This window comes from Caretta caretta, chromosome 10, assembly GCF_965140235.1.
Source record: "Caretta caretta isolate rCarCar2 chromosome 10, rCarCar1.hap1, whole genome shotgun sequence".
Classification (NCBI taxonomy): domain Eukaryota; kingdom Metazoa; phylum Chordata; order Testudines; family Cheloniidae; genus Caretta; species Caretta caretta.
Window position 1 is genome coordinate 76,625,333 of NC_134215.1, and position 27,100 is coordinate 76,652,432.

Consider the following 27,100-nt stretch of genomic DNA (forward strand, 5'->3'; position numbering starts at 1 on the left):
ATTATACAAAGTTTATATACTTTTTAGCAAAGCATGTTGCCCTCGTGCATCAGAAACCTTAGCCAATAAACAAACCCTTTTCTTATCTACCATCTATCCTTGCTTGGTGCATTCCTCGTGCTAAACCAGTATGTTAATTACACAGCATGGTCCTAAAGCCATGCATCAGTAACTTTTATTATCAGGATGGGAGGCCTCACATCAAAGGCCAGGAGATAGGGATTTAGGTACAGACAAAAAACAGATACTGGGAGTCAAGGCAGGCTGGAGACAAGGAGGAGGATTTTCACAGGAATGCAGTATCTAAGGAACACTCCTCCTGGTGCATGATGTGCTTGCTTTTAGACAATGGTGGGCCCCAAACCAAAATGGAGTCACATCTGCTAACTTTTCCTTAACGCTAGTGTAGACATGTCCACTGTGACTGCTTGCAAAATCCCTGTTCGGTCTGAGGAAAACCTACACCTGCTTACTCATAGGCTGACATTCCCGGATGTACCCCAGTAATAGTCCTGTGGTTGTGTTGTAATGCAGGATAGAGATACTGTATAAGCGAGTCCTGTTGTGTATTTTCTCTTTTGGTTTTAAAATTCACCATTCTTAAGTTTGTGTCCATGCAGAATTAGTATATTATTTGCTAAATAGATTCACCAAATATAAATATACCATGCCACTCCCAACTTTTCAAGCAGATGTCTGAACAGATAGTTGAACAAAAACAAGATTACTTAGTTGGTCTTGCAATGGAGACTTAAATACCTGCATATGCCAATATAACTCTTAAATTGGTAGGTTTTCCGAGGACTGATATAAAAGGTACACTATTTAGATTTATACTAAGCAATAAAAGAGTACCCATACAATGCTCTGCGCATCCTTGACAACTTTCTAAAAATATGCTGAAATGTATTTCTGAGTCCAGCTGTGTAACCCTATGTATCGTGCCCAAGCTCTGCACCTTCCTTTTGCTTGTCTTTGTAGACCATGTGGTTTTTCCATTCTGGTCCAGTAAACGGCTTTAGGAATTCTGTTCTAGAATTGAAGATGAAACTACTGAGCTATATATTACAGGTTACTCTGTGTTTTGAAGAAGGTGAACAGGATTTAAAAATTCTCCAAGTATCGAATGCAAATGCTACAACTTCTGAAAACAAAAATTCTATTGAAAGAAACTGGAGTCTGGCTTTTTGTTGTTGCAATTAAAACAATTTGTCATGATTGATAAAATGATTTAAATAAAGTAATTATGGACCATTCTGTCTAGAGTTTGGTGACAGTGGCTGGATATTATGACAGTAAAATCTCAGTGTTGTATCACTTTTTTGAGGGTCTATATGTGCTTTTCTTTAAGCAAATGGGTCTAGTAATTTATCAGTGTACAGTCAACAAAGGTCTTCTACCACAGTAGATGCTTTTACAGCATGCCTGCTTTCACAATATGGTTAAAAGAGCATCAGTGCAGACACATGAGCTTTTGTTTGGTCTTCAGCCATGTGGAATGCATATGCCAGGGCCTTGAGGTTAAATAAAATAAATAAATAAATAAAAATAGAATTGGGGGTTGTTCAGGACTTGTAGTATTGGGTCACTTCTAGAAGAAAGGTCTTTGATCTGAGAGTCTGGAAGGAGGAAAGTGGAAATGTTTTAGACACAGTGCAGTGCTAGCAAAAGCCACATGAAAACTTTCTTTGTGGCTTAGCCTTTCCATAGATGGACAGCTTCTTTATTTTATAGAGTTCAAAAGAAGTGTGTTTATCAAAAAGCTTTTAACAATATTTATTTCCTGGTATAATACATAAAAACTAATGGGGATGGTGTAGAAAGAGCTTTTTAAACTGGTAACTACTAAAATAAACTTGTTTGTGGTGGTGTTTGACACTTTTTTTTATCTTTGGAGGTTGGAAGGAGATGCATGGTTATTAATGTAATAAGTTTCATTTGAACATGAAATATGTAAACTCATGCACTGTTGTGGGATTTGGGAGCTTAAAGTTGAGGAGTTTTGCCCAAACTGAGATGGAGATGTTTATGTAGCACCCAAAAGTACTTCAGTCACGTGGGAAGTCCCTGTCTCAAACAGCTTACAGTCTAAATGCAACATCCAAACAGAGGGGAGAAATGAAGCACAGCTCCTTTTTAGGCTTGTTGCTTAAAACAGCAGCTCCAGAGAATGTATTTTTTAAAAGACCATAACCTGATTTTCATCCTATATATGTCTATATATAACTAAATTAAAAACAAGAACCTTTTGAATTTTCTTCCCTTCTCCCCAAGACCAGTAGGATAAAACAGTAACACATTCAAGTCACCCAGCAGCCCCCAGTTTTCTGTGCTCATTGGTATAACTGGATTCTGCAACATGACTACATTTTTTCAGCTTTTCAATGTGTTGCAGTCAGTGCTGTGTGCTTATATTTTATTGGATGCCTCTGTGCTAGTGCTGTAATATTTTACACTGTACCCTACTGTGACCGGGTCGGGCCAGATGGCTACAGGAGAGTGATAGAAGGCAGATAGATTAGCCCCAGGTTAAGTATGTCCCTTTTCCATTGGTAAGGTAGCAGGGAAGGTTCCAGAACAATCAGGAACTTTCTGGAAACAATTAAGGCAGACAGGCTGATTGGCTGCAGGTGTTCTAATCAAGAAGCTGCTAGAATCAGTTAAGGCTAATCAGGGCACCTGGGTTTAAAAACAAGCTCACTTCAGTTTGTGGTGCGAGTGTAAGGAGCTGGGAGCAAGAGGCGCTAGGAGCTGAGAGTGAGAACGCGGACTGTTGGACGACTGAGGAGTACAAGCATTATCAGACGCCAGGAGGAAAGTCCTGTGGTGAGAATAAAGAAGGTGTTGGGAGGAGGCCATGGGGAAGTAGCCCAGGGAGTTGTAGCTGTCACGCACCTGTTACAGGAGCCACTGTAGACAGCTGCAATCCACAGGGCCCTGGGCTGGAACCCGGAGCAGGGGGCGGGCCCGGTTCCCCTCCTCCCCCCAACTCCCTACTTGATACAAGAGGAGTTGAACTGGACGGTGGGTTCCACCAGAGGGGAAGGTCTCTGACCTGTTCCCCGACCCACTAGGTGGATCAGCAGAGACTGTGGGGATTGTTCTTCTTCCTTTCCCCATGCTGGCCAGTGATGAGACTAACTGAGTGAACAGCAGATTTGAGCCACGAAAGTGGCCAAACTGAGGGCTGCCGTGAACCTCTGAGGCGAGAAAATCTGCCAATAAGTGCAGGACCCACCAAGGCAGAGGAGGAACTTTGTCACACTACATTTATATTGTTTCATGGAGAAGGATCCTAAAACCTTTAACAAACTATATGTAGCCAACCTACGCTGAACTAATGCTAACAGCCATTTGAGGTGTTAGCTCTTTAGCAATACACACCAGCACCACGCATCATTTCAGGAGAGGAAGTGGAGATTGTTGTATACTGCAGAGGGATTTGTGTGTTTCTCATAACTTTCCAAGCAGAAATTTCTTCAGGACAGAAAGTGCCCTGTGAAAGTCAAGTACATCGTTTCAAAGGAAGTATATTGAGAGCGCTATTATGGTCCAGCTTAAGGCAAAATTCCCATAGTGTAGAATGGTGCAGGCTCAGGCCCTTTGTAAAAGTAATATATTAAATCAAATCACTCTGACATTTTTACTCCACAAAGGGAATCTGATAGGTTTCCTTCTAGCACCAGCACTAATGGTTCAGCCTTCAAATGACCCTTCTTCCTTGCTGAGAAAGACATAACAAGACACCACTTGGAGCCCTTCAACAGTCGTTTAGTGGGCCTGCTTTGGCAGTTTGAGATGCTCCCTTACCATTTTTTCTCCCCCTATCTGTATTTCAGATGTTTGTGCGTTCCTTGCAGTGTTTTCATTTGCAGCTGGCCTGCAAAGGGGCAGCCCAATCTCAACAGCACTGTGCTGTCAATAGACCACCACCTAGCCCATATTTTGTATATTTGAATGTACTCTTACTTGAAGGATAACTACTTTCTTTTAAGCTGCTTTTTAAAAATACCACTCAGGAACAGTCAAATTGACTCTTACAAAGTGAGAGGATTTTTTTTAAAGATCTAGAAACCTTAACACTGTCCTCTCTTATAAGGCCTGATTCATAACTACATACAGAGAGATTACGTTTTCAGATTAAACTGTATCTTCGTTTCCTTGTTGAATTTTAGGACACCTTTTTTCCCCACCCCATCTTTTTTCCCATGATGTTTGATTGTGTCTGTAGTAGGTTGATCTTCTTTGCACAGACCTTTTGGGCTGCAATCCTGCAAGGTTCCTAGTGTCTTTGATTCTCTTTAAAGTCAACGGGAGCTGACTACACTCAACACCTTGTGGGATCAGGAAAGCTGTAGTAGAAATGAGTAAAATGTTAGCTTGTGATTCATCAGAGTTGAATGATGGCCAGAGACCTATGCATAAATAAAACATTACACATTTATATAACATCCTGTAGTAGTAGTGGCTGGCAAAAAATCTTAGACAATTTATTGCTCCTACCATATCTAGCAGAATGAGACATAATAGGGAATTTTTACACTTTGTATTCTGGTATCTGTGTTTTAGTTGTGTTCATGAAATGGGCAGAAGTACATAGTCTCTGAGGTTTCCTTTTATATTTTCATGCCAATCAAAATAATTTCTGGTTGGTGAAGATGGGAAGTCAGAATTAGTCTAGGACAGTGTAGCTTTCACTTAGCTCATTCCATGCATTTTAATCCAAATGCTTCTTTACCTTCCTTAATTTTTAAGTCTGTACTGCTTAAACCCATGATTAATATGTTGGAGGCATACAGGCATATTCAGTTTAGTAATACATTTCAGCCTTTTCTGCAGAAATGTTTTTGCAAGTGGTTAGGCCGTCAGATAGGAGCCTTCTGTTGCTTGTTTTTTTTTAAAATGTTTTCACTACTTAAACTTTCTAAAATAACTGATTGTGTTTTTAATTGAATTGAAATATATGCAGTTGAATATACCCTTAATGTTTGGAAAGTCATCAAAGTTAGAGATGGACTAGACCACTTAGATCATCTAAAGTAATCAGTCTCTCAGCCAGTTCAGGGCTGTTTCTTAGACTACATTTTTTAGTGCTTTGTTCAGTCTGGATTTAAATGTCTCAGGTTAATGAGTCGCTACTTTCCCTTAATAGACTGTTCCTCGAGTGACTGTGTCTTGCTGACAGGATTTTTTTATTTCCTGGAAACCTGAATTTTCCCTTTAACTTCTCTTTCTCGGACTCTTACGTCCCAAACTAAATCGAACCTCTCCAGGCTTGGTGTTCATACTCTTAAAAGCTTGTAGGTTCTTAACGTCTCTCTCTCCTGTTACTTATTGATTAGCTATGCTCTACTTGTCTGGCTCTTCTAAACATTCCTCACCAGCCAGTCCTGCCAGCCTCCTGACTATTTTTATGAAAAGATGTAACAGTCAATGCTTGAAGTGTATTGACAGCTTACTAATAGTCATAGGAAATGTTTTGCTTTTTCTTCGTTGGAAACCTATATGTACACTTTCTATCATATAATAATCATCTGTCAATATCTGAATTTTTTGTTTTGTAATTTTAGTGTAATATGCAAACCACTTTGTTTCACTGGCCAAAACTCTGCTTCGTTCATGCAAAATCTGCCCTCTTACATCTCATGCAATTTGAGTGATGTCAATGTGGTTGTCTGGGTGTATAGTAAGTCAGCGCTGAATTTAACCCAGTGTGTACAGAACTACACAATTCCTGGTCTGTTAGCTGCCCTACAGCTTATGTCCGTAAACACCTGAAAAGTCAGAGGTGGTCACTAATTTGCATTAGTTATAATGAATTTCATTAAATTATTATATTATCTTGAACAGTCCCATTCTGTTTCTGTACATTGATGGAGCTCTGACTTCAGTGGAGTTGCATCACTTGACACTAGCATGGGACTTGGCCTGCTGTTTTTAAAAGGTTAGCTATAGATGTGAGCCCAAGAGTCGTTTTACCTTTTCAAATTGACAGAATTAGTAAATTCATTCTCACAGTGACATTCCCTTCATAATGGGATTTACGGAAATGTTAGAAAGGGGTTAGGTATTTTTAGAGTAACTTTAGTGTGTACTGGGGTCTTTTTAAAAATACTTTCTCCACAGATTTCATTTAGTCAAATTAAATTAAACTGACATAGCGTAATATTTCATGTTCACTTACAGGGAGTCCAATCAACTTACTTTGATTTTAATTATTTCTGCTGGGAATTGTCATTACTTCATTTTTCTCCTCTTTCTCTTTTTGTTTTCTAAAACCCAGATTTAGGTCGTTCTCGAGAACTGCAATATGTTTATGTGGATAACAATATTCACCTGAAAGGGCTCCCTTCTTATCTATATAATAAAGTCATTGGTTGCAGCGGGTAAGCATGAATTAACTTAATGTCTTACATACCTTTATCTCCTAACGCTCTTCATAAATACATGCCTGTGTGATACAACTGAATTTTATTTTGGGTTATTCATTCAGGACTGATGTTACTTTGAAGGGATTACTTTGGCTGCCTGTTCTATATTACTTTTGTAATCTTCTGCATTAATTTGCTGAACATTTTAATATTTCAGTGCTAAGCCACAACAGCCAGAGCATTTGTGGATATTTGTAGGAAACATTTACTGATAATGTAGGGCATGAAGCTGAAGACTGTGTTTTAAATTGGCCCAAAATGTAGGCTTCATTAAAACATACTTTTCCAAAATCAAGACCAATAGGTATATTCTGTATTTTTAAAATATGTTTCAATGATCTTTAATAAGTAAACATCTCTTACAGTGTTTGCATCCCATACATTGCAGCACTTGACTCGTCAGTGGATTCTCAAACCTTTGCCTGTAATGGACCATATCTGAATAGAATTTCACATGGGCTTTCCTCTTATTCATACTCTCATAACATCCCTGTAGCAACTCTTTATAGTGCTTGGCACTCAATAAGCGATTAAATAATTTTCTACAAATTGCAATCCAACTTTTATGTATATTTAAAAATACCCTAAGCTCTATCGTATGTTTGCAAAAAGAAAAGGAGTACTTGTGGTACCTTAGAGACTAACCTATTTGAGCATAAGCTTTCGTGAGCTACAGCTCACTTCATCGGATGCATCACGAAAGCTTATGCTCAAATAAATTGGTTAATCTCTAAGGTGCCACAAGTACTCCTTTTCTTTTCGTGAATACAGACTAACACGGCTGTTACTCTGAAACCTATTGTATGTTTGTGAGTTTGATGTGAGGAGAAAGTGTGCTCTTCAGGACACTTGCCTGTTTCTTCTCTGACTTAAATCAGGAATAATAGCTCCACTGAAATTAATGTAGTTATGCTGGGGCAAAAGTGGTGAGAGGAGTACATGCCCCAATATCTTCTAATTATAAAATCACTGTGCTATTCCTCTCAACTATACCTACACTAATTATAAACTCCACATTTATAGCCCATGTCTTGTTAAAGTATGTTAACCATTACACATCTGAGAATTTTTAAGGTTTTTCTGATAGCCAAAGCTCATATTCCTGTTTGTTCCTGTGATGTATAAGTATTTTGCAGTTGTATCACAATTTGCTGTTGCCAGGTGGGGTCTCTCTGTGCTGATCAAAAATTTTATTGACCTTATCCTTCAATAAATGACGTGGTTGTATATCTACTTTAAGTGTTTGTTTTGCTTTATCAGAAACCGGAATAAATTGTAAACAAGATGTTAAATTGTTTTTCTTTACTTTTAATTCACTCTTCTTTTTTGAGAAAACACTAGTGGTAGTACCTAAAAGTGTGCTAACAGGTTTGATTGAACAGTTTTGTTTATTTTCAGTCATTTTGAACCCCATCTTTGCCTTTCACTATATCTTTAATATTCCATTTTAATCTGTTAAAATGTTTGTATCTAAAACGAACCGTATGCTAATTTTTTGAGTGGCATCACTTGTCATCTTATTTCACAACTGTCTGCATAAACCAGATTTTCATTTGACTTTGTCCCTTTTAAAAGATGTCTGCTAGTGTTCCTTCATTTACGATATCTTCATTTTCATAGCCTAATCAGATTTTATGTTAGCCTTTGGCATTTTAACCACAATTGAATACAGCAGCTCTAGATGAGACGGCTAAAATGGCAGCATCCAATAGTTCCTTGACTACACTTCCACTGTTACTGCCACTGGTGCAGCTACACCAGTAGTAGCTACAATGGAAAATTTAATAAGTCTTGTAGACAAGGCTGGACGCAGTCAAAGCATTGCATAGACGTGAGCTAACTATCCTCATAGCACTCCAGTAAGGCATGTGGGGAAACAAACCCACATTGTGCTCTGTGGTGGTACTTGTACTTTCTTTAACACATGAATAAAAAATATAATTTTTTAAAAATTACCACCAGCAATTAAAAACCGATTCAGCTGATCAGCTTTGTCCTCCCCATTACAGAAAGAGGGCAGCCACAGACCACATTTTAGCACTATATGGGCTGCATTTGGGTACAGCTGATCTTCTTGCCTCCCCAATATCAGTCATAACAGAAGTGCTCAGTCTTTGAGCAAGCAATTTGACTTGATAAAGTGCTTCCCCCTGCCCAGATTTCATCTTTGTGAATAAATTTCTGTCCCTTCCGCCAAAACAAAGATAGCACTTATATTTGCAAATTAAGAACAGAACTATTGCTGCACTGTCAGGGTTATTTCTAAAAAGAGGCTATATTAACAGGAGCTGCACACTTTTTCAGATTCCTTATGTTAAAAGGTAAAATCATTTTGTGACAGAATCTACTCTTCTTTAGTAAGCAAAATAGGGTCTCTGTTTGGACTTGTACATACTGATAAAAGACACTTCTCCATACTCTATAGACATCCTTGATATAACTTAAAATACACTTATTTCGGAGAAAAAATGTAACACAAAAGAAATTCCACTTGCTGGTCGCACTCTCATCTCCTCTTCTATAGGGTAACTGTTAACGGCATAAGGAACAACGTGCTCAAATAGAGTTGATAATGTACTGAATGGATGTTTAAATGGTATACTAATTGTCTGCTAAAGCATTTCTGTGTCCTTTGCAATAGTAAGCATTAGTGGCTGGTGTAAGGTCTTTACTGGTCAGGTAAACGGATTAGAGACCTGGAATGAAGATATGGTTGTTTAATGCTTTATATGGTCACTGTCTGGACAGGAAAACTGACGACTTGTTGCTAATTTCAAGCTAAGACTCTGAAAATAAAATATAAATTACATTGCTCAAGTAATGAATCTGTTAATTCTGCTGTCAGGCTGGCTGAAATATCATCTTTATATATGTGATTATCTCAGCACTTAAAATTTTTGTTTTCACTTTTTCTGGATTGGATTTGCTGTTCTTCCACTTGGACTGATCGATTTACTGTTTTGAGCCTGTCATTCCTTCTGAATGTATACGATCATAGTTTTACTCCTGTGGTTTATTTACTAAAGCTGTTCGGTAACTCCACTTTTAACATGGAGTTTTAGTTTTTCCTAGCCACATAGAGGATCACTATAAGCAAGAAAGGGGATGGTGTTTCTCTTTCTTACCTCATGGCATTCTTGTTTGTGCATCCTTCATGCCTATTAATAACCAGTTGTTATTCTTAGGGCAGTATTCTTTCTCCTGACACGTCTTGGCAGAAATGTATACAGTTATCCCCTTAAACATGCTACCATCCTATTTTGCAACTTTTGGGGATGGAGAGGTGGATATTAATAACCTAGGCCACAAGATAGATGTGAGGCCCAGTTGATACTGAAGTAAGTATTCAATGCATTTTACCTGTGTTATCTATTGAGGTTAATAGGGGGTAGATCAGCTAAATTCAGTTCCTCACACCAGAACATTTCCCTTCCTTTGTATTTACTGAAAGATGCTGTATTGTAGGCACAGGTTTTTGGGGCCTGACATGATACATTTGATTTCTTAGTTCCTGACTTTCCTCCGCCCCCTCAATACTTTGTAAGGAAGATTCAATATTGATTGAAGTCAGTGGAGAGGTTTGTCAGTCTGCTGCTTGATGCTGTGTTCCATACCTCAGTTCTTCTGAGGTTTTCATCCACTGTCCTGTGCAGTTGAAGTTCCTTCTTATCTGGGACATGAAGGTTTTTTTCCCCCTTTTTCAGGTCTGTTAGGATCCGGTTTCTTTTCCTGGGCCCAATACCTGGAAAAGTTGACAATTCAGTTACTTTGCCCCTTTTCTTATTCCATTTGTTAGATCTGAACTTAACAAAGGCTGCACTTTTGCGTCCAATTTTTAAGTTGTTATAAACAATACCAAATAGTTCATGTCATTCCTGGCTTCTTAATAGTCTGGATAGACTGCAGCAGAAATCAAGTAGGGAATTTATTTTTTTTACTAACAAACTAAACTGCTCTGTTTGGATCCACTGTTCCTGAGAATCCCCCTTCTTCTGAACTTGGGTTGGGTTGGAAAGGGCAGAGTTGGCTGATTTTTCTGGGTTATCTTCTCATTTTCACCAGGGCAGTCTTTTCAGAGGAGCTCTGGGAGGGGGAAAGCAGCGTTCAGTGGCACTTAAAGCACTAATTGCCTTATGGCTATATTTTGCCTGATGTGTTGTGGGTGGGAAATCCATTATCATTCCAAGCTGGTTGGTTCAAGGCACAGAAACCCTATTGTCAGGTAAGACATTGACCCATTAGTAAAATATTTTGTAATAGTAACAACCAGTTTGTACTGTTCAGTTAGGTCTGGCTAAATGAGAGTGACTCGGAGGCAAAGCTAGCAACACTAGACTTTGTTAGTCAATGTCCTTGGTTCACCTTGTGGCTCTGTTCTCATTTTTTCTAGGTATTGGGTATTACTTAATCAGTAAAGACCTTCAAATGGGCCACATCTAGCCGGTTACAGGCAGTTAGAATGTGTACTAAATTCATTTCAGTCTGAAACTCACACTGTGTATAAGAGTGAGCTCTTATTCTAGGAAGGCAGTGTTCTGTAGAACAGTGTAAAGTGCACTTTGAGGTGATTGCATATTGTTTCCCCAATGGTTACTTTTATTCTGGCTAACTGCTTTCTGAATGGTTTGTATTCCTCCAGCTGTGGCTCCCCTATTCAGGTTTCAGAGGTGAAGCTGCTCTCCTTTTCATCGGGACAGTTAACTGTGTTCCTCCCAGCAGAGGTGAAGTCTATAGGGACAGAGACTGATCATGTGCTGCCTTTGCAAGAGCTAGCCATGAGGACACTCTATAACACCTACTACAGGTTTTTAAAAGGTAATTTAATTGTCTATTCATATCCTTCAGAGCTTGACAAGACCCAGCAAATGAATGGTCTTTTCAGAGGTGACAGTAGCATTTATAGAGCTCTTCAAAGTGCTTTGCAAACATCAATGTTTTAAAATGTCTATTCCAGCAAATTACATTTAAGTGACCAACAAAAATTCTTTGGCCCAAAAGACATTGCTAAACATTGGGCTCCAAAGGTAAAGTGGTGGTTAGAATTTTGGGGGGGGGGGGGGGGAAGAGAACAATGTAAAAGGATGCAGGCTTTTCACAGTCTGCAGTGGAGAAGAAACTGACTTTAATGGGACAGGAGAGGAAGAAATTATTATTCCCGAGGCAAGATTAGATGCATTGTCCAACAATGCAACTCCTTGCCAGGCAGCACGCTCCTAAACTGGCAGACTTGTTATACATAAGGCAGAAGAAATGTTAGCAGCCGTTGGCCATTTCAGTACAGCATGACAGCTGAGCTGCTTTAGTTCTGCTCCAGTTCACGCTCTTTGTTGAAAGATGGCCCATGGCTCCTCTGGTTATGTATCATACTACCACATGAGATACCAATATTTGAGAGTAATTTGGGGGTTCAGGCTTTGTTAGATTTTGGAATGTTGTGGATCTGTCATATTCCATGCTTTGAGAATTTGTGAACCATGGAAGGAGATGTATGTAAAAAGGCTAATCAGGGAAAGCTTGGACTGGAATTATTGTTGTGAATCATAACCACTAAAGTAGTTCCTTTTGCCAAGAAAAAGTGTACAGTGAAGAGCTGACATTCTGCTGCTTGGACTTCTCTCTGCCCCAAACATTATTTATTTATTTAGGCCAATGATGGATGTCACATGTTAAGAGTGGGCCAAACACAGGAAACTATATTAGAGGAAACAATTCTGCACTGCTGGGGGAATGAATTAATGACCTGTTAGAGGTTGTGTGTTTCTGATTTCTGTTACTTAGGGGAAAAACAGGGAGGAGTTCAAATACCAAGATTATAACGGTACAATGCTCATAGAGCACAAGGTGCAATTTTCTGTGTGCATGCATGAATTTCTAATCTTTTTTGGAAGACAGGCTGGGGATTTGGGACAAAAAGGATTATTCACTTCTCTCCTCTGGAAAGCAGAATTCAGATCTTTAAATTACAGATGACTGTAATTTTATCTATGTAACAACCACCATACAGTGTGGCAAGATTGTCACAAGCAAGGTTTAAGTTTAGAAAGGCCAGGGTAGTGTTGCACAATCAATGTGAAGTGTAGTTGGCAGGGTGCAGGAAAACTTGTGCAAGGCTGCAGGCATTATGTCTTTGGCCAGTGCTTGAGAGATGAGGAGTCACCTATTTTAAGTATCTTCCCTATCCTCAAATTTCTGCACTACAGTTTATTTTGTATCTTTCTAGTCTGGTCATAATAACCATCATTAAAGGCAATGAGCAACACCTTGGGTGACAGTCAAAATCTGGTTGAGACTGGGGCATGGTCATGGGCGAACTATTAAAGGTCAATCCAGACAGGGATTAGATGGGTTGTGGGAAGGAGATGGAGGATGCAGCAGAGGTAATATCACCCTCTTTGGTCCACTATTGGTTGCTTGTGTTTGCAATTTCAAGGGTGGTGTTAGAACCTCAGCTAGTGTTACAAAATCGTATTACAGCAGTGACCAGGCTGGCTTTCCTCGATCTTTGCCTGGTCAGCAAGTTGTGACCTCTTCTGTTAGATGCAGACCATTCTTCTGTTATCCATGCCTTTGTCACCTCAAAATTAGACTACTGGATTGCACTGTATGTGGGGCTACACTTTACATTTATTTAGAAACTGAGTCCGGTGCAAATTCTAGAAGTCTGTTTATTAAATTCTGCCCCTCATCTTGCTCAGTTAACACCCTCTACTAGTGTGCAGCACTGGCTGCCTCTTTGTTTTCTGTTGGAGTTTCGGATGTTGGCTTTGACTTGTGAAAGTCCTAAGTGGCCTGGGGCCTGCCCAACTGAGAAATCACATTTCCCACAGCTGTGGCAAATGGGGGCACTGGAGCTGGAGCCGAGGCCTCTTGGGTATAGAAGAGCGAGATCTGTTGATCTGTGGGGCATACTAATAAGGCCATGTATTTGCTGGGCCTTTTGGAGGTGGCTGTGGTTATGGCTTTGGTTATTGTTGGCAATTTTGAATTGCTGGATGATTAATTGTTTGGGGTTTGTATAAACTGTGCTGTGCTGTGGGATGGTTATTTATTGAATTATATAAATAAAATGATACCAACTTCCTTCCTAGAATCTTGTATTGTTGACTATTGAATAGCCACTGATTAGGACAGAGAACCTCACTTCGGTTAATAGATCTAATTTAATGACGCACACTTATCTAAATCCTCCAAATTTTAATTCTAAGTTTTGCTTGAGTCAGCCAATGCCTCTGTTTAGAAATGTTTTACTGCTTGTAGCATTTGCTGTTTTTTTGTATTTGCTTGAGCAACAGCACCTTCACCTAGCTGTTTGGGTCTGATTAATCCTATGCCTGCATTTTTTTGTTAACTTCCCTTACTTATTTACATTGCAAGTGCCATTATGGGCTTCATCTTATTTGCAAATAATTTGCTTAAGTTTACTATTCCTTTGACATGGCCAGATGTTACTGAGAGGATTAGTGAGATATTTTGTACACTAAGGGGTCATGGAACAGGTTTACTATGTTGAACCTTATCATGAATTTGTTTTGTTACAATCCTGGTTCTTAACTTATGTTTCTTTTCTTCTCTAGATTTCAGCTTCCTAACTCCAATCTCATTACCCAAAAGTCTCTTGGAATTACTGCACTGCCCTCTGGGACACTGTCACCGTTGCAGCCAGCCCATGTTTACCATTGTCTACCCAAAGCTCTTTCCCTTGAGGGAGACTCCAATGGCGGGCCTGCACCAGGGGTAATTACAGAAAATTAGACTGGGGTTTCAGACCTTCCACAGGGGCTCCTGTTGGGAAGAAAAACATCTTTATGGAACTTGAGGAATTTTTTTTAGCTTGGCAGCCTTAATGGGGTAAAGTCTTTTTTTCTGAGATCTCTTATCAAAGGGGACCGTCATATTTATTTCTGTCATTTCCCACCAGCATTTTATTGTGCATGTACTAACAAGGGCAACAGTAGTCACCATGATACTTGCTGATGGTACTCAGGGTTGTGAGGCACCTTCCTATTATGTGCCCTTAGCGTGATGAAGCCTTGTCTGTGCCTGCTATGTATCAGCTCCATGGGCAACACAAGCACTTCCCTCTAGGCTTCACAGGCCCTGCTGTCACCTTATGTTAGCAGTTGGCACACCCCAGCCCATAAGCCCTCCAAGCACCTCCCTGGAGTGTCCAGTCTGTTCCAGTGGACACTCATGATATTCTCAGATTTGTTGCTTCAGAAGAAACAGTACACCCCAGCTTAACAGTTCCACCTCCAATCACTTGTCCGCTTAACGTACAGCACTTAGATATGTTTATAGTAAAGTCAAGTATAAGTTTATTTAACAAAACATAATATCCAAGTAGTAGCAGGTAGAAGTATTGGGAAAAAATGATTACGTATAAAATAATATCATAACATACATTCTAGAGCCTAGACTTCATTAACAAGATACTCTCATGTCTAACCAATATTGCTCTCCCCGAATCCTTGCATCACTTTTCAGCCAGCTGGCTTGACCCTTTTTTCATGAGACAAGAATGCTGTCAGCTGGCCTTTTTGGTGAAGGACCCAGAGTGTCACTTTGTACTCCAAGATATACCAGAGCAATTTTTTGTTTATCCATACACAGGACACCCCCCCCCTCACACACACACACACTTGTTTTCTTAATCCTGTAGATTCCTCTGCTGTAGATTTTGAAATCTCTTCTTTTGTCTGTGGCTCAGTATGCAAACAGGCCTCCATTATGAGGCATCCCAATACACAAATGGCCAGATATGGAGATAGGTGTCTGTTACCTTCTGCCTGAAAGGACCACTTCTGAGGTATGTCATCTCTGGTGAACTATTATGCAAATATCTGACCTGGGGATCCATCTGAAATCCTGTGCCGTCTGCCAGTTAGCACCAAGGCGTCCCTGGTTCATACCTTCTCCCTTACATTGATGCCGTAGAGTTAGCTCCTGCCTAGTTGCCTGGGCAGTGTATGTGCCACCACATTTTCCTTTCCCTTCATATGTACCATTTCCATGTCATATGCTTGGAGCGTTCTCGAATGCAGAGTCTGGAGTTGGTACCTTTTGTTCTGTGAAACCATGCCAATGGACTGTGGTCTGTTAGGACTCTGGACTTCCTGTGGAATAGGTAAGGCCTTAGCTGCCTGACCGCCCACACAATTGCATAACATTCTCTTTCTGTGACAGAAAATTTTCTTCAGTGTGGGGAAGGGGATCACTTTTTTTTACTTGAGTTATAGGATGCTTTTTATTGCCTTGGCCCGCTTGCATTAACACCGCTCCCAGGCCTGTATTGGATGCATCTGTGCAGAGTTCAGCCATCTTATCAAAGCTAGTACTGGCTTGAACCAGTTTCTCTAATGGAATTCTTTTCACTTTATCAAAGCCTTCTTGACAGGCTGCAGTCTCTTTTTGCAGAGGTCTGTAATTGCAGACAGAATGTTACTGAAACCTTCCACAAGCCAGCATTAATAATTTGCCAAACCTCTAAAAGACTGAACTTGCTTTTTGGTTCAAGGTACAGGCCAGTTAACAATGGACTCCACTTTTAAAGGATCCAGACAAATCTGTCCCTCTTCTGTCCAATAGCCTAAGTAAAGGACTTTTGGCCTCCCCATCTTACGTTTTGTCATTTTTACTGTAAGACCAGCATCTTTGCGTCTCTTCAGCACAATTCCCACATCATCCTTATAATCTTGCCAGGAATGGCTGAATATTACAATATCATTTATGGAGGCATGAGCAAAGCCCTATAACCTGGCCAACACTTGATTAACGAGCCTCTGAAATGTGACTTCTGCATTAATTAACTTAAAAGGTAACACTTTAAACTGAAAAAGTTCTGAATTGGTTATGAAGGTGAATTTTTTTTTCCCTGTACTTCAATGTCTAAGGGGATTTGCCTTTTGTTAAATCCAGGGTGCTTGGTAATTTTGTCCTGCCTAAAATGTCTAGCATATCATTGATTCTGGGCATAGGGTAGGCACCAGGAACTTGTGACAGCATAAAGCTTTTTTGGGGACCGTAACAACTGGAGAAGCCTAGGGACTATTATTTGACTCTGTAACTATTCCCATGTCTAGCATGCTTGCTTCCTCCTTGCAAATTTGCTCCTGCATTTTGCCAGTTGTCTTGTATGCTCTGCTGGACACTGGCTTTGGTCCGACAGTGTTAATCTTATGGACCATTTTGTGAGTCAGGCCTGGCCTGCTGGAAAATACCTGTCAGTGACTTTGCAGCATGGCCACATTTGCCTTTTCAGTTAAGTTTAACCCTTCATATAAATCAGTGCCCTCTAGTTGGGTATCGCTGTGGCATTCAATCACCAAATCAATAAGAGGGGCTGTCTCGCAGTCCTAAACTGCACAGCAAATCTTGTTTACAATGGCTTCACGATTGTAGTATACTTTTAACCTGTTGATTTGCACAGTTGGAGGTGTAACCCTGCTGTGGGGCCTTGGTATATTGCAGGTAACATTAACTCTTTCTGCCACCTCATAAGCCTCTTCCCATGAATTGTGCATTTTGTGCTTATTTATAGGAAGTAACACCAGAACCAATCACCCACATCAAATGATCAATCACAGGTATTGAGATCATACCATTCTTTGTGAGCTGCCTGGCCTTTGAGCAGTAAAACCTCACTAATCCCCATCAGGGATTTTAAATCCTTCCTGAACCTCTGCACGTGTTCACTAGTCCCTGCCACTGCCTCAGTGCCACCCCCCCAGGAATCTCTAAGAAGATCCAGGGGACCTCTGATCTGTCTGTCATACAGAAGGTCAAATGGGGCAAACCCTGTGGACTCTTGGGGCACCTCCTGCTAAGCAAATAGCAGACTAACCTTACATCCCAGTAACTTGTCCCCTTGTTTCATACATTCTCAGCATAGATTTTTAGGGCCCCATTGAATCTTTAAACAAACCATTTGTTTCCAGTACTTCTGCTTGTACTACTTGAATTTTTGTGTTAAATACAGTTATACTTGATTTCACTGTAAACTTATCTAAGTGCTGTATGTTACGTGGAGCCGTGATCTGAGGTGAAACTGTTAAGCTGTGGTTTATTGGTTTTTTGGAAGCAGTGAATCTGTGAATGCTGTGAGTGTCCAGTGGACCAGCAGTTGGATACTCCAAGGGAATGCGCAGAAGGCTTGTGGGCTGGGGTGTGCCAGTTGCTAACCTGTAGATTGACAGCAGGGCCTGCAAGTCCTAGAGAGCAGTGCTTGTGTAGCCTATGGCCAGTGGAGTTGGGGAGCTGATCCCCAGGAGGCACAGACAAGGCTTTCTCATGCAGAGGCCAGGTAGTTTGAGGTGCCTCACAACCCTCCCGGCAAGCATCAGAGTCACCCAGTATAGATTGTTCTTAATCTAAACTTATCTTATTTATGCATTTATTTACAATAGATTAATTTCCATAAACCTGGAACAGCCTCGAGGTGGCAATGACTATTGAACAGCTAATGGCTCTGATGTTGTGGGACTCAACTATTCCTAACAGAACAGCACGTGGGTGATCAGGAAATCCATTGGGAGGGTTTTCTGAGTCAGGGAAGAACTATTACCAAACAGCAATCCTTCACCTGGTGACTTCACCCCTGTATCTGAGGCAAATGCAAGCACCAAATAAAATGCCACAAGGCATATTGGTTTCTTTTGCTAAAGGCAAAAATGAAAGCCAGTGGTGGGGGCATTGCAGCCATTATCAGAGTATATTTTAAATAATCTGCAACTAAAATGCTCTTCTTCAATATGAGCAAATCAGGGGTGTGCAGTGGAAGGGTGCTGTGCTGAAGAAGATGGTTGCTAGTGAAATGCAATTACAAACAGTTCAGTTTCTATGGTCACAGAAAATGTGAACATGCCTGCAAGGCTGTCTAGTGAAGCAGCCAAACCTACACAGTTGTGTTCGCTTGCCTGGTAGCATAATCAAACAAGAGTTTAAAACTAGGGAGTATTGTTCCTCAGGCCCGTAGAAAGTTGGCATAACTTAATGCTGAACACTGGTCATTTTGTAGTGCTTTTCCAGTACCACCTATTAGCCTGAGCTGGGGTTGGTGCCGAATACATGGGCAGGTGGGATACAGGTTTTAGTGAGAGGTGAGTGAAACAGTCTATCCTCACAGACCTAACTTTGTTTAAAATTTTAGTTGTACGGAGAAAGGTAATTCTGTTTCACTGAGGCTTTATGAGGAAACTGAGGCAGGTGGGGAGTGTGTTCATTTTCAGCCTCCAGTTAGTCATGCTGGTCAATTAATGGACCCATAATTATCAACCAGAGAAAAGTTTAGTATCTTGCCAAGAAGGGAGGTGTAGCAATATCATACCTGGAAGCCTGCCTTCTGCCTGGTGTCAAGGGGTGTTTTCAGTCAGTGAGGAGAATCAGCAGCAACATCCTAGCTTGAACCTCTCTTGAGCCTGCTCCATGGTTTGTTTTGACTTGAGTTTCTTCCCTTCTTTGTGTCTGAGAGGAGGTTCCACCATAGAAAAGACCCTGTGGCTGTGCACCTGGTTAGTGTTAAAGCACAGAATAAACAGGTGGTGCTCCGTCCTTCCCATCTCAGGTGGGAATGTCTCTTGCCCAGGTGACAGTGCCATGTTTATAGGGGCAGTGGGGAGAAATGTGTAGGAATTTTTCTCCATAAACCAGAGCTAATAGCTGAACCATGAGGACATAGACACATACATAACAGGAACATGAGAACTACTCACAATGTAGTTCAGTATTTTCAGAAATCTAGTTTGCTATCAACAAATAAAGTCATATTTTGTTGGACAAACAAACCCGACAGCTAGGTTCTCCTGAGAAAAGTTGTTAAACAATTCCTTAGACAGCCTCTTCTTAAACATGGAAAAGAAAAGTTAAGCATTTATAGATGTCTTTACTGAGAATGATATTTAAGCCCCATACATACCAGTAATACTAAACTCAGTTCTTGCACTGTTGAAAATCTTTTAATTTGCCAGTAATTCTTCTGTAGCAGCAAAAGAAAAAAAAAGTTATATCAGTAAGAAAACTTTAAAAAAGAAAATAAAAAAATCTGATTGCTGATTCAAGCAGATGGTATAATTTTTCTCAAGTTATATGGCAGCCTCTTGTGCTGAGAGTTTGTAGCATAATGCTGCTCTGATTTATGAGCAATACAGCTTTATGAAGTGAAAACAACTTGTGCATCTTAAATTTGGACAGCAGCCAGGAAGCACCATAACTGCTATTTTAGAAAATCCATCTCCTTTCTTAGAAAGCTCTTCTGATTGTAAAGACAGTTATCTTCAACTTGCTGTTCTGTTGAAATTTTGACTGTCAGATGATTAAACTCCACCAGCACAAGAGGTTATAACAAGACATAATGGGATGAAATTAAGAAAAAAATATTCAAGCTGTCAGGAAATTTTTCCAGGAAGCAAAATGGATTAGTGTGTGTTGTGTAGTTTCCTAAGCAAATGATGGACATTTCTTTTTTGGGACATCCAAACTAGAGTGGACAAACCACTGAGCTTTATATTGTATGTAATGATCCTACAGCGGCAGCAGATGGCTAGATTCCTAAAGAGATGGAAGAGACCTACTTTTTATAGTTGCCACAAAACTATGGTTAAGAGTCAATGAACACCTCCAACACAAACCCTTATTTTCCAGGGATTATTAAAATTCTTACTGTGCTGAAACTTGCCAGGCAGACTCTATTCCAGGAAGAAATTATTGTTGCAAATGTTAAAAACAATACCATATTTTTCCACCAAATTAAGTTTTGCTATGATTCAGTGTACTAATCCCTTATGTTGCCATGCTGAGACTCTAAAATACCTGTTTCATTTAAAATATACATTACTGCCCATTTTTCACTTTTTAGCTAAAATCTCCAAGTATTTTAGCATATGCACTTACCATGAACACCCATCACCTTCCTGGGTCCAGAATGGATTGTCATAGAATATCCAATCGCATAACTTTCAGCTGCTGTAGAATTGTGATGCAAATCCACAGACATTGAGACTTAAGGATGGTCTGGTATTCTTATCTTTGCAGTACACATGCTTGGCATGGTAATACTATTATTTATGTAATGCCAATACTGTGGTTAGGTACTTTAGAGAGAGATAGGAAGACAGGATCCTTATCCTAAAGAGCTTACCATGTCCATGTACAAATAGAACCATAGGGTGGAGAAGCTGGGTGTTTGAACAGTTTAGCATATCACCTTAGTTCCACAATTTTTGTTTGGATTGTCTATATCATTTTCCTCTGTTGGGAAGACTAACGTTTATTTGCCTCTACCATAAAATGTATTGGGGGGTTGGGGAAGAGACTGCTGAGAAAACGTGGACTGGGCTTTCCAAGTGTAAGGGGCTGTGTAATTCTGTTTCCCTACAATAACATGGGCAAATAACATGTTGCATCTGATGAAGTGAGCTGGAGCTCACGAAAGCTTATGCTCAAATAAATTGGTTAGTCTCTAAGGTGCCACAAGTACTCCTTTTCTTTATGGGCAAAATGTGAGTCTTGGTTTTGTGGATTAAAAATCAGACTTCACTGTTACCTAAGCAAGAGGCCAGGTCATTAGTGAAGTTATGGGGGGGGGGGGGGGGAGAGTTTCAGTTGAAGGAAGTGAAATTGCCCCTTTATGTGGATTTTTAAAGTGTATGGCACTTAGCCCAATACAACAGCAAAGCCCATTGATCATCCCCTTTGGAGTTCTGATCTCCACTTTTTTCTTTTTGGTTTCTTGTTGACTCACTCAAACCGACTGTTAGCTGTCAGAATTCAGTTATTTCATGCTTCCAAGCAGTAATTTAAACATATGAGAGAAACTGAATCAAAGGGTTCTCCAGATATTTCCCCCTTAGCCATTAAACCTACTGGCAGTAACACTCAGCAAAACACTATGCAGAAAGAAAAACCTCTTGCTGTTTTCACAAACCAAAATTAAAAATCTTCTGTTTAGAAAATTGACCAGGGCTTATCCTTTATTTTTACAGTCCACAAAATTGTCTGTTGTGAAAGGCGGCCAGTTACTTTAATCCTGAACTGACAACTGTTTTTTCTTTCCTCTCTTTTTTTTCCAGGCGGAGATCTGTTAGTTTTGTGGCATACTGCTGCTCCACCCAGTGTCTGCAGACTTTTGACCTACTGAGTTGATAAACACTTAAAGCTACTCAGGAGTGTTGCCAGCTTAAAGCTGCATTAGACTGAGTATCTCGTTGGTACTGGAATACTGTATGTTTGTGTACATGTGTGCATACTCCAAAATAGCAGAAATGCTCAGCCAGAAACGCTAAGGGGCACGTAAATCCTGCCCTGTCATTTTGAGTGAGCTGCGAAAACTTTTTGGAAATGTAATGATCAAGCTTTTACAAGTATTAACACTTTTGCTCTCTTCTAAGACAACATATAAATCAAACTAATTCAAGGGGCTTAGTCTCAAGTATTTTTTGTTCATGTTTTTCACATGTGGAGCTACTTAGGTTGATACTTTGTGTCATTTAAAGGTGTTTTAGTTCTTGACCAGTGTTAGGTTTTTTAAATTATGTGTCCATCTATCTCCAGTATGGCAGCCCAGTTTTCTCTTGTTACTTGTAATTTTCTCCCACTACCAGCAGGATTCGGGGTATACAGGCACGCAAGGATGGCAGCCATTTAAGGATCCCAGTTACATTTGTGTGCCATTTTCTCTTCCCTGCCCCCACTCCCCTCAATAGTTTCCCCATCAAAGAGCTCTTATGGCAGTAGATTGAGCCTTTGCATCTGACTGAGGTGTTCAAATCCACCTACTAGAAGCAGTACCTTCCTTCCAGACATCACTGCAGGACACAGCCTCTGCTGGAGGATTGGGGGTTAATAGGGAGAACTCGGCCTGCTTTTGACGTGAAGGCCTGCATGGAGCTGCTCCCTCAGGTCCTAGGAGATCAGTATCTTTGTTTGTAACACTGATTTATTTTTGAAATAGCTCTCATCTTGCATGAAAAAATCTGCGGGATACATACATATTTATCTATATTTATTTTCTGTCTGCTGACAAAAATCCTGGAGTAGTCTGAGAGGTGAACAATGAGTCCTGTAATCTTGCTGAGAGCTGGCCCCTGTATCTCTGAGTTCAAGGTTTGACTGATTTCCAAACCAGCTTGTCAAGCATCTTAACATCAGAGGAGTATTAGAAAAACATACACGCATACGCAAATATATTTACAAAAGGTCTGTAACATGCTTTTTAGCATGTTTGTGGCAAGTGTAACTCAAAACCCTAATTATTACTATCTTGGTGGGGGGTCATTTGTTGTTGGAATATTTTCTTTACAACTACAGTACAAAGGGCAGAAGTAGGCCCAAAATGTCTGTGATTTATATTTTTAATTTTAAACTAAAACAGTACAAAAGGTGGTCATTTGGGTCTGTTCTGCAATATATTTTTATTAATACATTCTGTTCATGATTAGTTTAGTTTTTAACTATAACTTACTTGGGGACTTAACACAATGTTCTTCGTTATAAGTAGTTACATGCTGAAATAGATCTGAATGGAACAATTTGATGATATAAAAATGGCAAGATAAAGAGACTGACTTACTTGGTAACGTATTAATATACGCAGTGGTGAGGAAAATGTATACCTGGAAAGAGTGGCGTTTTAAAATGCTGCACTGTTGCCAAAACAAGCATCTGTTTCTGCTGTGGGTTTACTGTGTACTGTTCAAATGAATGGAGCGTCCTAAGTATTTCAAACATCACTAGAAGGGCAATTTTTGAGGGCAGGATTTGTAGGTAGGTTGTACCCATTACTTATAACAAGGTGCACGGGTTCTCTTGGGCTGGTTTTATGGAGTTGAAGTAGCTGCCACAAATTGGAAGATTTATGCTTTAAGGAATGCAAATATCACCCGCAGTCCCTGATAAATGGAACTTTCTATAATAAAGCCCTTTTGACAGATCTATGTTCCAGTGGGAAATGAGCCCATGTCCAAACATCCTCTATGCTGTTGGATTTCTTCTCCTCTGTCCTTTCATTAGTTTGTCTTGTAAATCCCAATTCTAGGATTTCAAACATATTGTCTCAGTCATTGGGGATCAGTACAAAGACAGCCAAGTGGGTGTTGAGCTTGTTTTCCATTCTGTAGGACAATACAAGTTTGAGTTGTAAGTTGCCAAGTTCAGAGTATCCTTAAGTCAGAAAATCATAGTGTGAAAATTCAGAAGAGTAGCACAGATTTCTGTGTTTAATGGCTGGCACTGTATATATGTTGACATATTGCACTATTTAATTTGCCACACAATGGTGTGTCAGGTATTATATAGCTTTAAAATAGATCTAAAATGTATCAACACAGGCATAAAAAAAATTCCTTTGTGTAAGGGAATGCATGCGACATGCTCATTCGAAATTCAGAACAACTGATTCCCAGGCACTTGCTTTCCCTAAAGTACTAGTGGACTGAAAGACAACACTGACAAATGTTTTGACGATACAACCACTGTGGAATTGGAAATTATTATTACTGGTTCCATGCTTTAATAGATCAGGAAAAGAAATGATTGATTTTCATTTCTTACATTTTCATTTATACTGCAGATTTTATATTGAGTTGACTGGTTGGTTTTTGTTTTCTCAATGTTAAAAGCACGTAGACTTGGAAGTACTTTTTTATTTTAAGCAAAAATCAACTATAGAAAAGTTTAGCTAAAAGATAGCATTGTTCTGGTTTAGTGTGGATCACATGATAGAGCTTATTATTGTTTCCATAACTTACTGAAAGGTGTGAATTACAAAGTGTTTTATTCAGTTCATCAGTCTCTTTATTGTTAGCAAGTGCAGTCCAGCATAATACAAGCATACTCCATAAGAAGCTGAAGCTTCACCTAACATTTTATAAAGTGATACTACAAGGATTCCAGTCTTCAGTGAATAAAATGTATTTATTTTGTGTAGCCAAAATGTGACAGTATAAGTTTTTTTCCTTTTATTAGTAATACTGGAAGAAAGTCACAATTATGGACTGGAAAAATAGCTTACATTCATGTTTATCTGATCACTACTGATATAGCCTCTTTTTACATTTAGCTACATTTGGGTAGTGAGTCCATAGTTTAAAATAATTTAACATCTGTGCTTTGTCCAATTTTTTTCTGAGTTTGGTGTCTGTCTTCAGTGTTGTTTCAAACTGGCCAATGTGAAGAAGAAACGATGCAAACTCAGAGGGCACAGTTATATTGCTGGTTGGATAATGGGCCACCAATTTTACAATAGAAATTCCCACTTCTGTGGGATCTCTCTCAAATGCCATGGGTTTTCTAGCTCAGCTTCAATTGCATGGTGTTCCCAGTCTAGATTGGGTTGTGCGGAGGTTACCCACCCCTTGATCTTTACACAACCTGGTTCTATCAGTAGTTGTCCCCAATATAATTCCTTTATTATTGTTTCTAAGGATATGTGAATGGTGTCTTAAAATAAAAATAAGACCTCATCTCATTCAAGGAACAAAATCATTTTTGCTTCGTTGTATTTTGTAGTATTTTCCCTTTTCTGTGGGTTTTTTGTCTGTCAGGATGACTAGTCAAATATGTGAATACATTCAAAAAAGCGTGGAAGAATATTTGTTCAGCTAATACTACTTTAAAAGTGGTCATTTCTGATGTGAAATGTAGAATACATGAAGTTAACATGGGGAGTATCAGAATATAAACAAAGATCACATCTAGCTTAGCTCACATGAAGTGCCACGGTTAATCTTGCAAGCCTGCAGATGCTGGCTACTGGTCTTTTAGTAAAGCCAGTTCTTTGTCCAATCACTGAGCTAGTGGGGGATCCATTGCTTTTAATAAAGCATTCCAGTTACTTCTTTGCAGTACAGTATGCCTTCACCATTTGGGCAGTTTTGTACTGGATGATGTGTGTGCTTGCAACCCTTTACGCTGGGCCCTGCATTCCTGATCATCTCTGCCATAGATGATCAGAATGTAAATAAATCCTTTATGGAGGAAAAAGGAATAAATACGAATATCAAGCAAGTATTGAATACGACTTACTATGAGTCTGATACTGATCTCATTGAATTTAATGGCAAAATTTCCACTAACTTCAGTGTGAGGAATATCAGGCCTTAACAGAGAAGACCTGTTCTTTTGTACCAAGCTGGCTTCAGATCTTGCATATCTAACGCTGCTGAATCTCGTTGTCTAGTATTACAGAGGGGTAGAGGAAAACTTGTGATTTTTTTTCCCCACTGTAGTAGCAGTATGTTCAGATTTTACTGGCACTTCAGTATCAGTTGGTTGGTTTGATAGTTGTAAGTAGTTGTATAGGAAACAAAATGACACGATAAATAATTGCAGCAAAAGACTTGATCTAGATCCCGTTGAAGTGAATAGGAACCTTTCCCCTGATGTCAGTGGGAGCTATATCAAGCTTAATTGACTAGAGAGAGAAGACTGTTTTACTCATCATTATATTGCTTTTGAGAGTTAGGGCTTATATCTTCCTCTTTCCTCATCTTAATACTGATAAAGGATATCCCTACTCAAGGCATTGCAAAATATAAGGTTATAATTGATTTGTTTGAAACTGCTGAGTAACTTGAACCCAGGACGTTTACTACTTTGTATTACAAACCCGTGAGTTCAAAGGTTTTTTGGAAGGAAATGGCAAGGTTCCTGTGAAGCTTCCATTTTTTTCCGCTGCACTTGTACTCATCTTCTGTTGAGTCTCAAACTACTACTCAAGTTTGGACAACAGCTGAGCTTGTTCCATGTACGTTTTTAAAGTATAATGTATAGCTTCTGCACTGTCTTAACCAAATGTCAACTTGTGGGAAAATGAGTTTTGCTAGATGTTTAAAGTCAGTGGTGCAATTTATTGTACATGTTGGTCAATAAATTATATTTTTGATAGTATTACAGTTTACTAAAACTGACTAAACTGCTGTTGCTGTAACTGTTGTATTAGAACGGAGTGTGAAAATAATTATACTCTAGTTCATTTGCATAGTGATCAGCTAAAAAGTTTCCAACCCCCCAGGCTTATGGGGGAAAAAAACTTGAAAAATATTTTTAATAAGTCAGAAACACCTTTTCAGTTAATCTGTTGACTCAGCAGATAACATGGTTTCTGTCATATAATCACATCTTCAGTTCCAGTGCCAAAATTAAGCCCATGCAATAAGATGCTAATTTGAAATGTTTTACAAGTTAGCTGAAGAAAAGTAACTTTTCATAGGTCTTCATTATGGGTCATCACAGCCTGGCCATGGATATATTTCTTCTGGATCATATTGCTTTCCAAACAACGTGCAGCAGCTTTCCTTGCCACTGAATAAGAATGAGGGTGCTGAAGAACAAGCGGATGTTAGGCATCTATAATTCCAGTTACTTGACTCTTTGCTGTCCAGAGTTTTGTTTCTATATGTGAAGCTGCCTCCAAATCTTTCATGAAGTTATTAAAGTTGAATATTGACTGAGTTATTGCACTATGTATCATGTCAATAGTAGCACATTTGTTGTGAAAATGAAACATACATAGTGGAGGTGACTACTTACTCTTAAATTATTTTTAACCAATGTCTTAGAGGGACTACGGTGTGATCCACTCAAATTATATTAATGTTTACTGGGTAATAAGTTTGATTTAGAGATTTAGAAGGATAACTATCTGTTTCTCACTGCAGCCCTGCAATGTAGGTACATTT

The 27,100-nt window shown here is 39.4% G+C and overlaps 1 protein-coding gene across 2 annotated transcripts in view; it reads left to right on the forward strand.

Moving 5' to 3' along the window:
• LRRC28 (leucine rich repeat containing 28) overlaps positions 1 to 26,309 on the forward strand; it is an 86,003-nt gene extending 59,694 nt beyond the window's left edge. For both annotated transcript variants that reach the window (XM_048867121.2, XM_048867123.2), the window contains 4 exons: positions 6,284 to 6,386; positions 11,071 to 11,246; positions 14,006 to 14,165; positions 21,494 to 26,309. In XM_048867121.2, coding sequence (XP_048723078.2) covers positions 6,284 to 6,386; positions 11,071 to 11,246; positions 14,006 to 14,165; positions 21,494 to 21,566 — 512 coding nt within the window. In that variant the 3' untranslated portion in view covers positions 21,567 to 26,309. The remainder of the gene's footprint in view (positions 1 to 6,283; positions 6,387 to 11,070; positions 11,247 to 14,005; positions 14,166 to 21,493) is intronic.
• Positions 26,310 to 27,100: the final 791 nt, after the last annotated feature.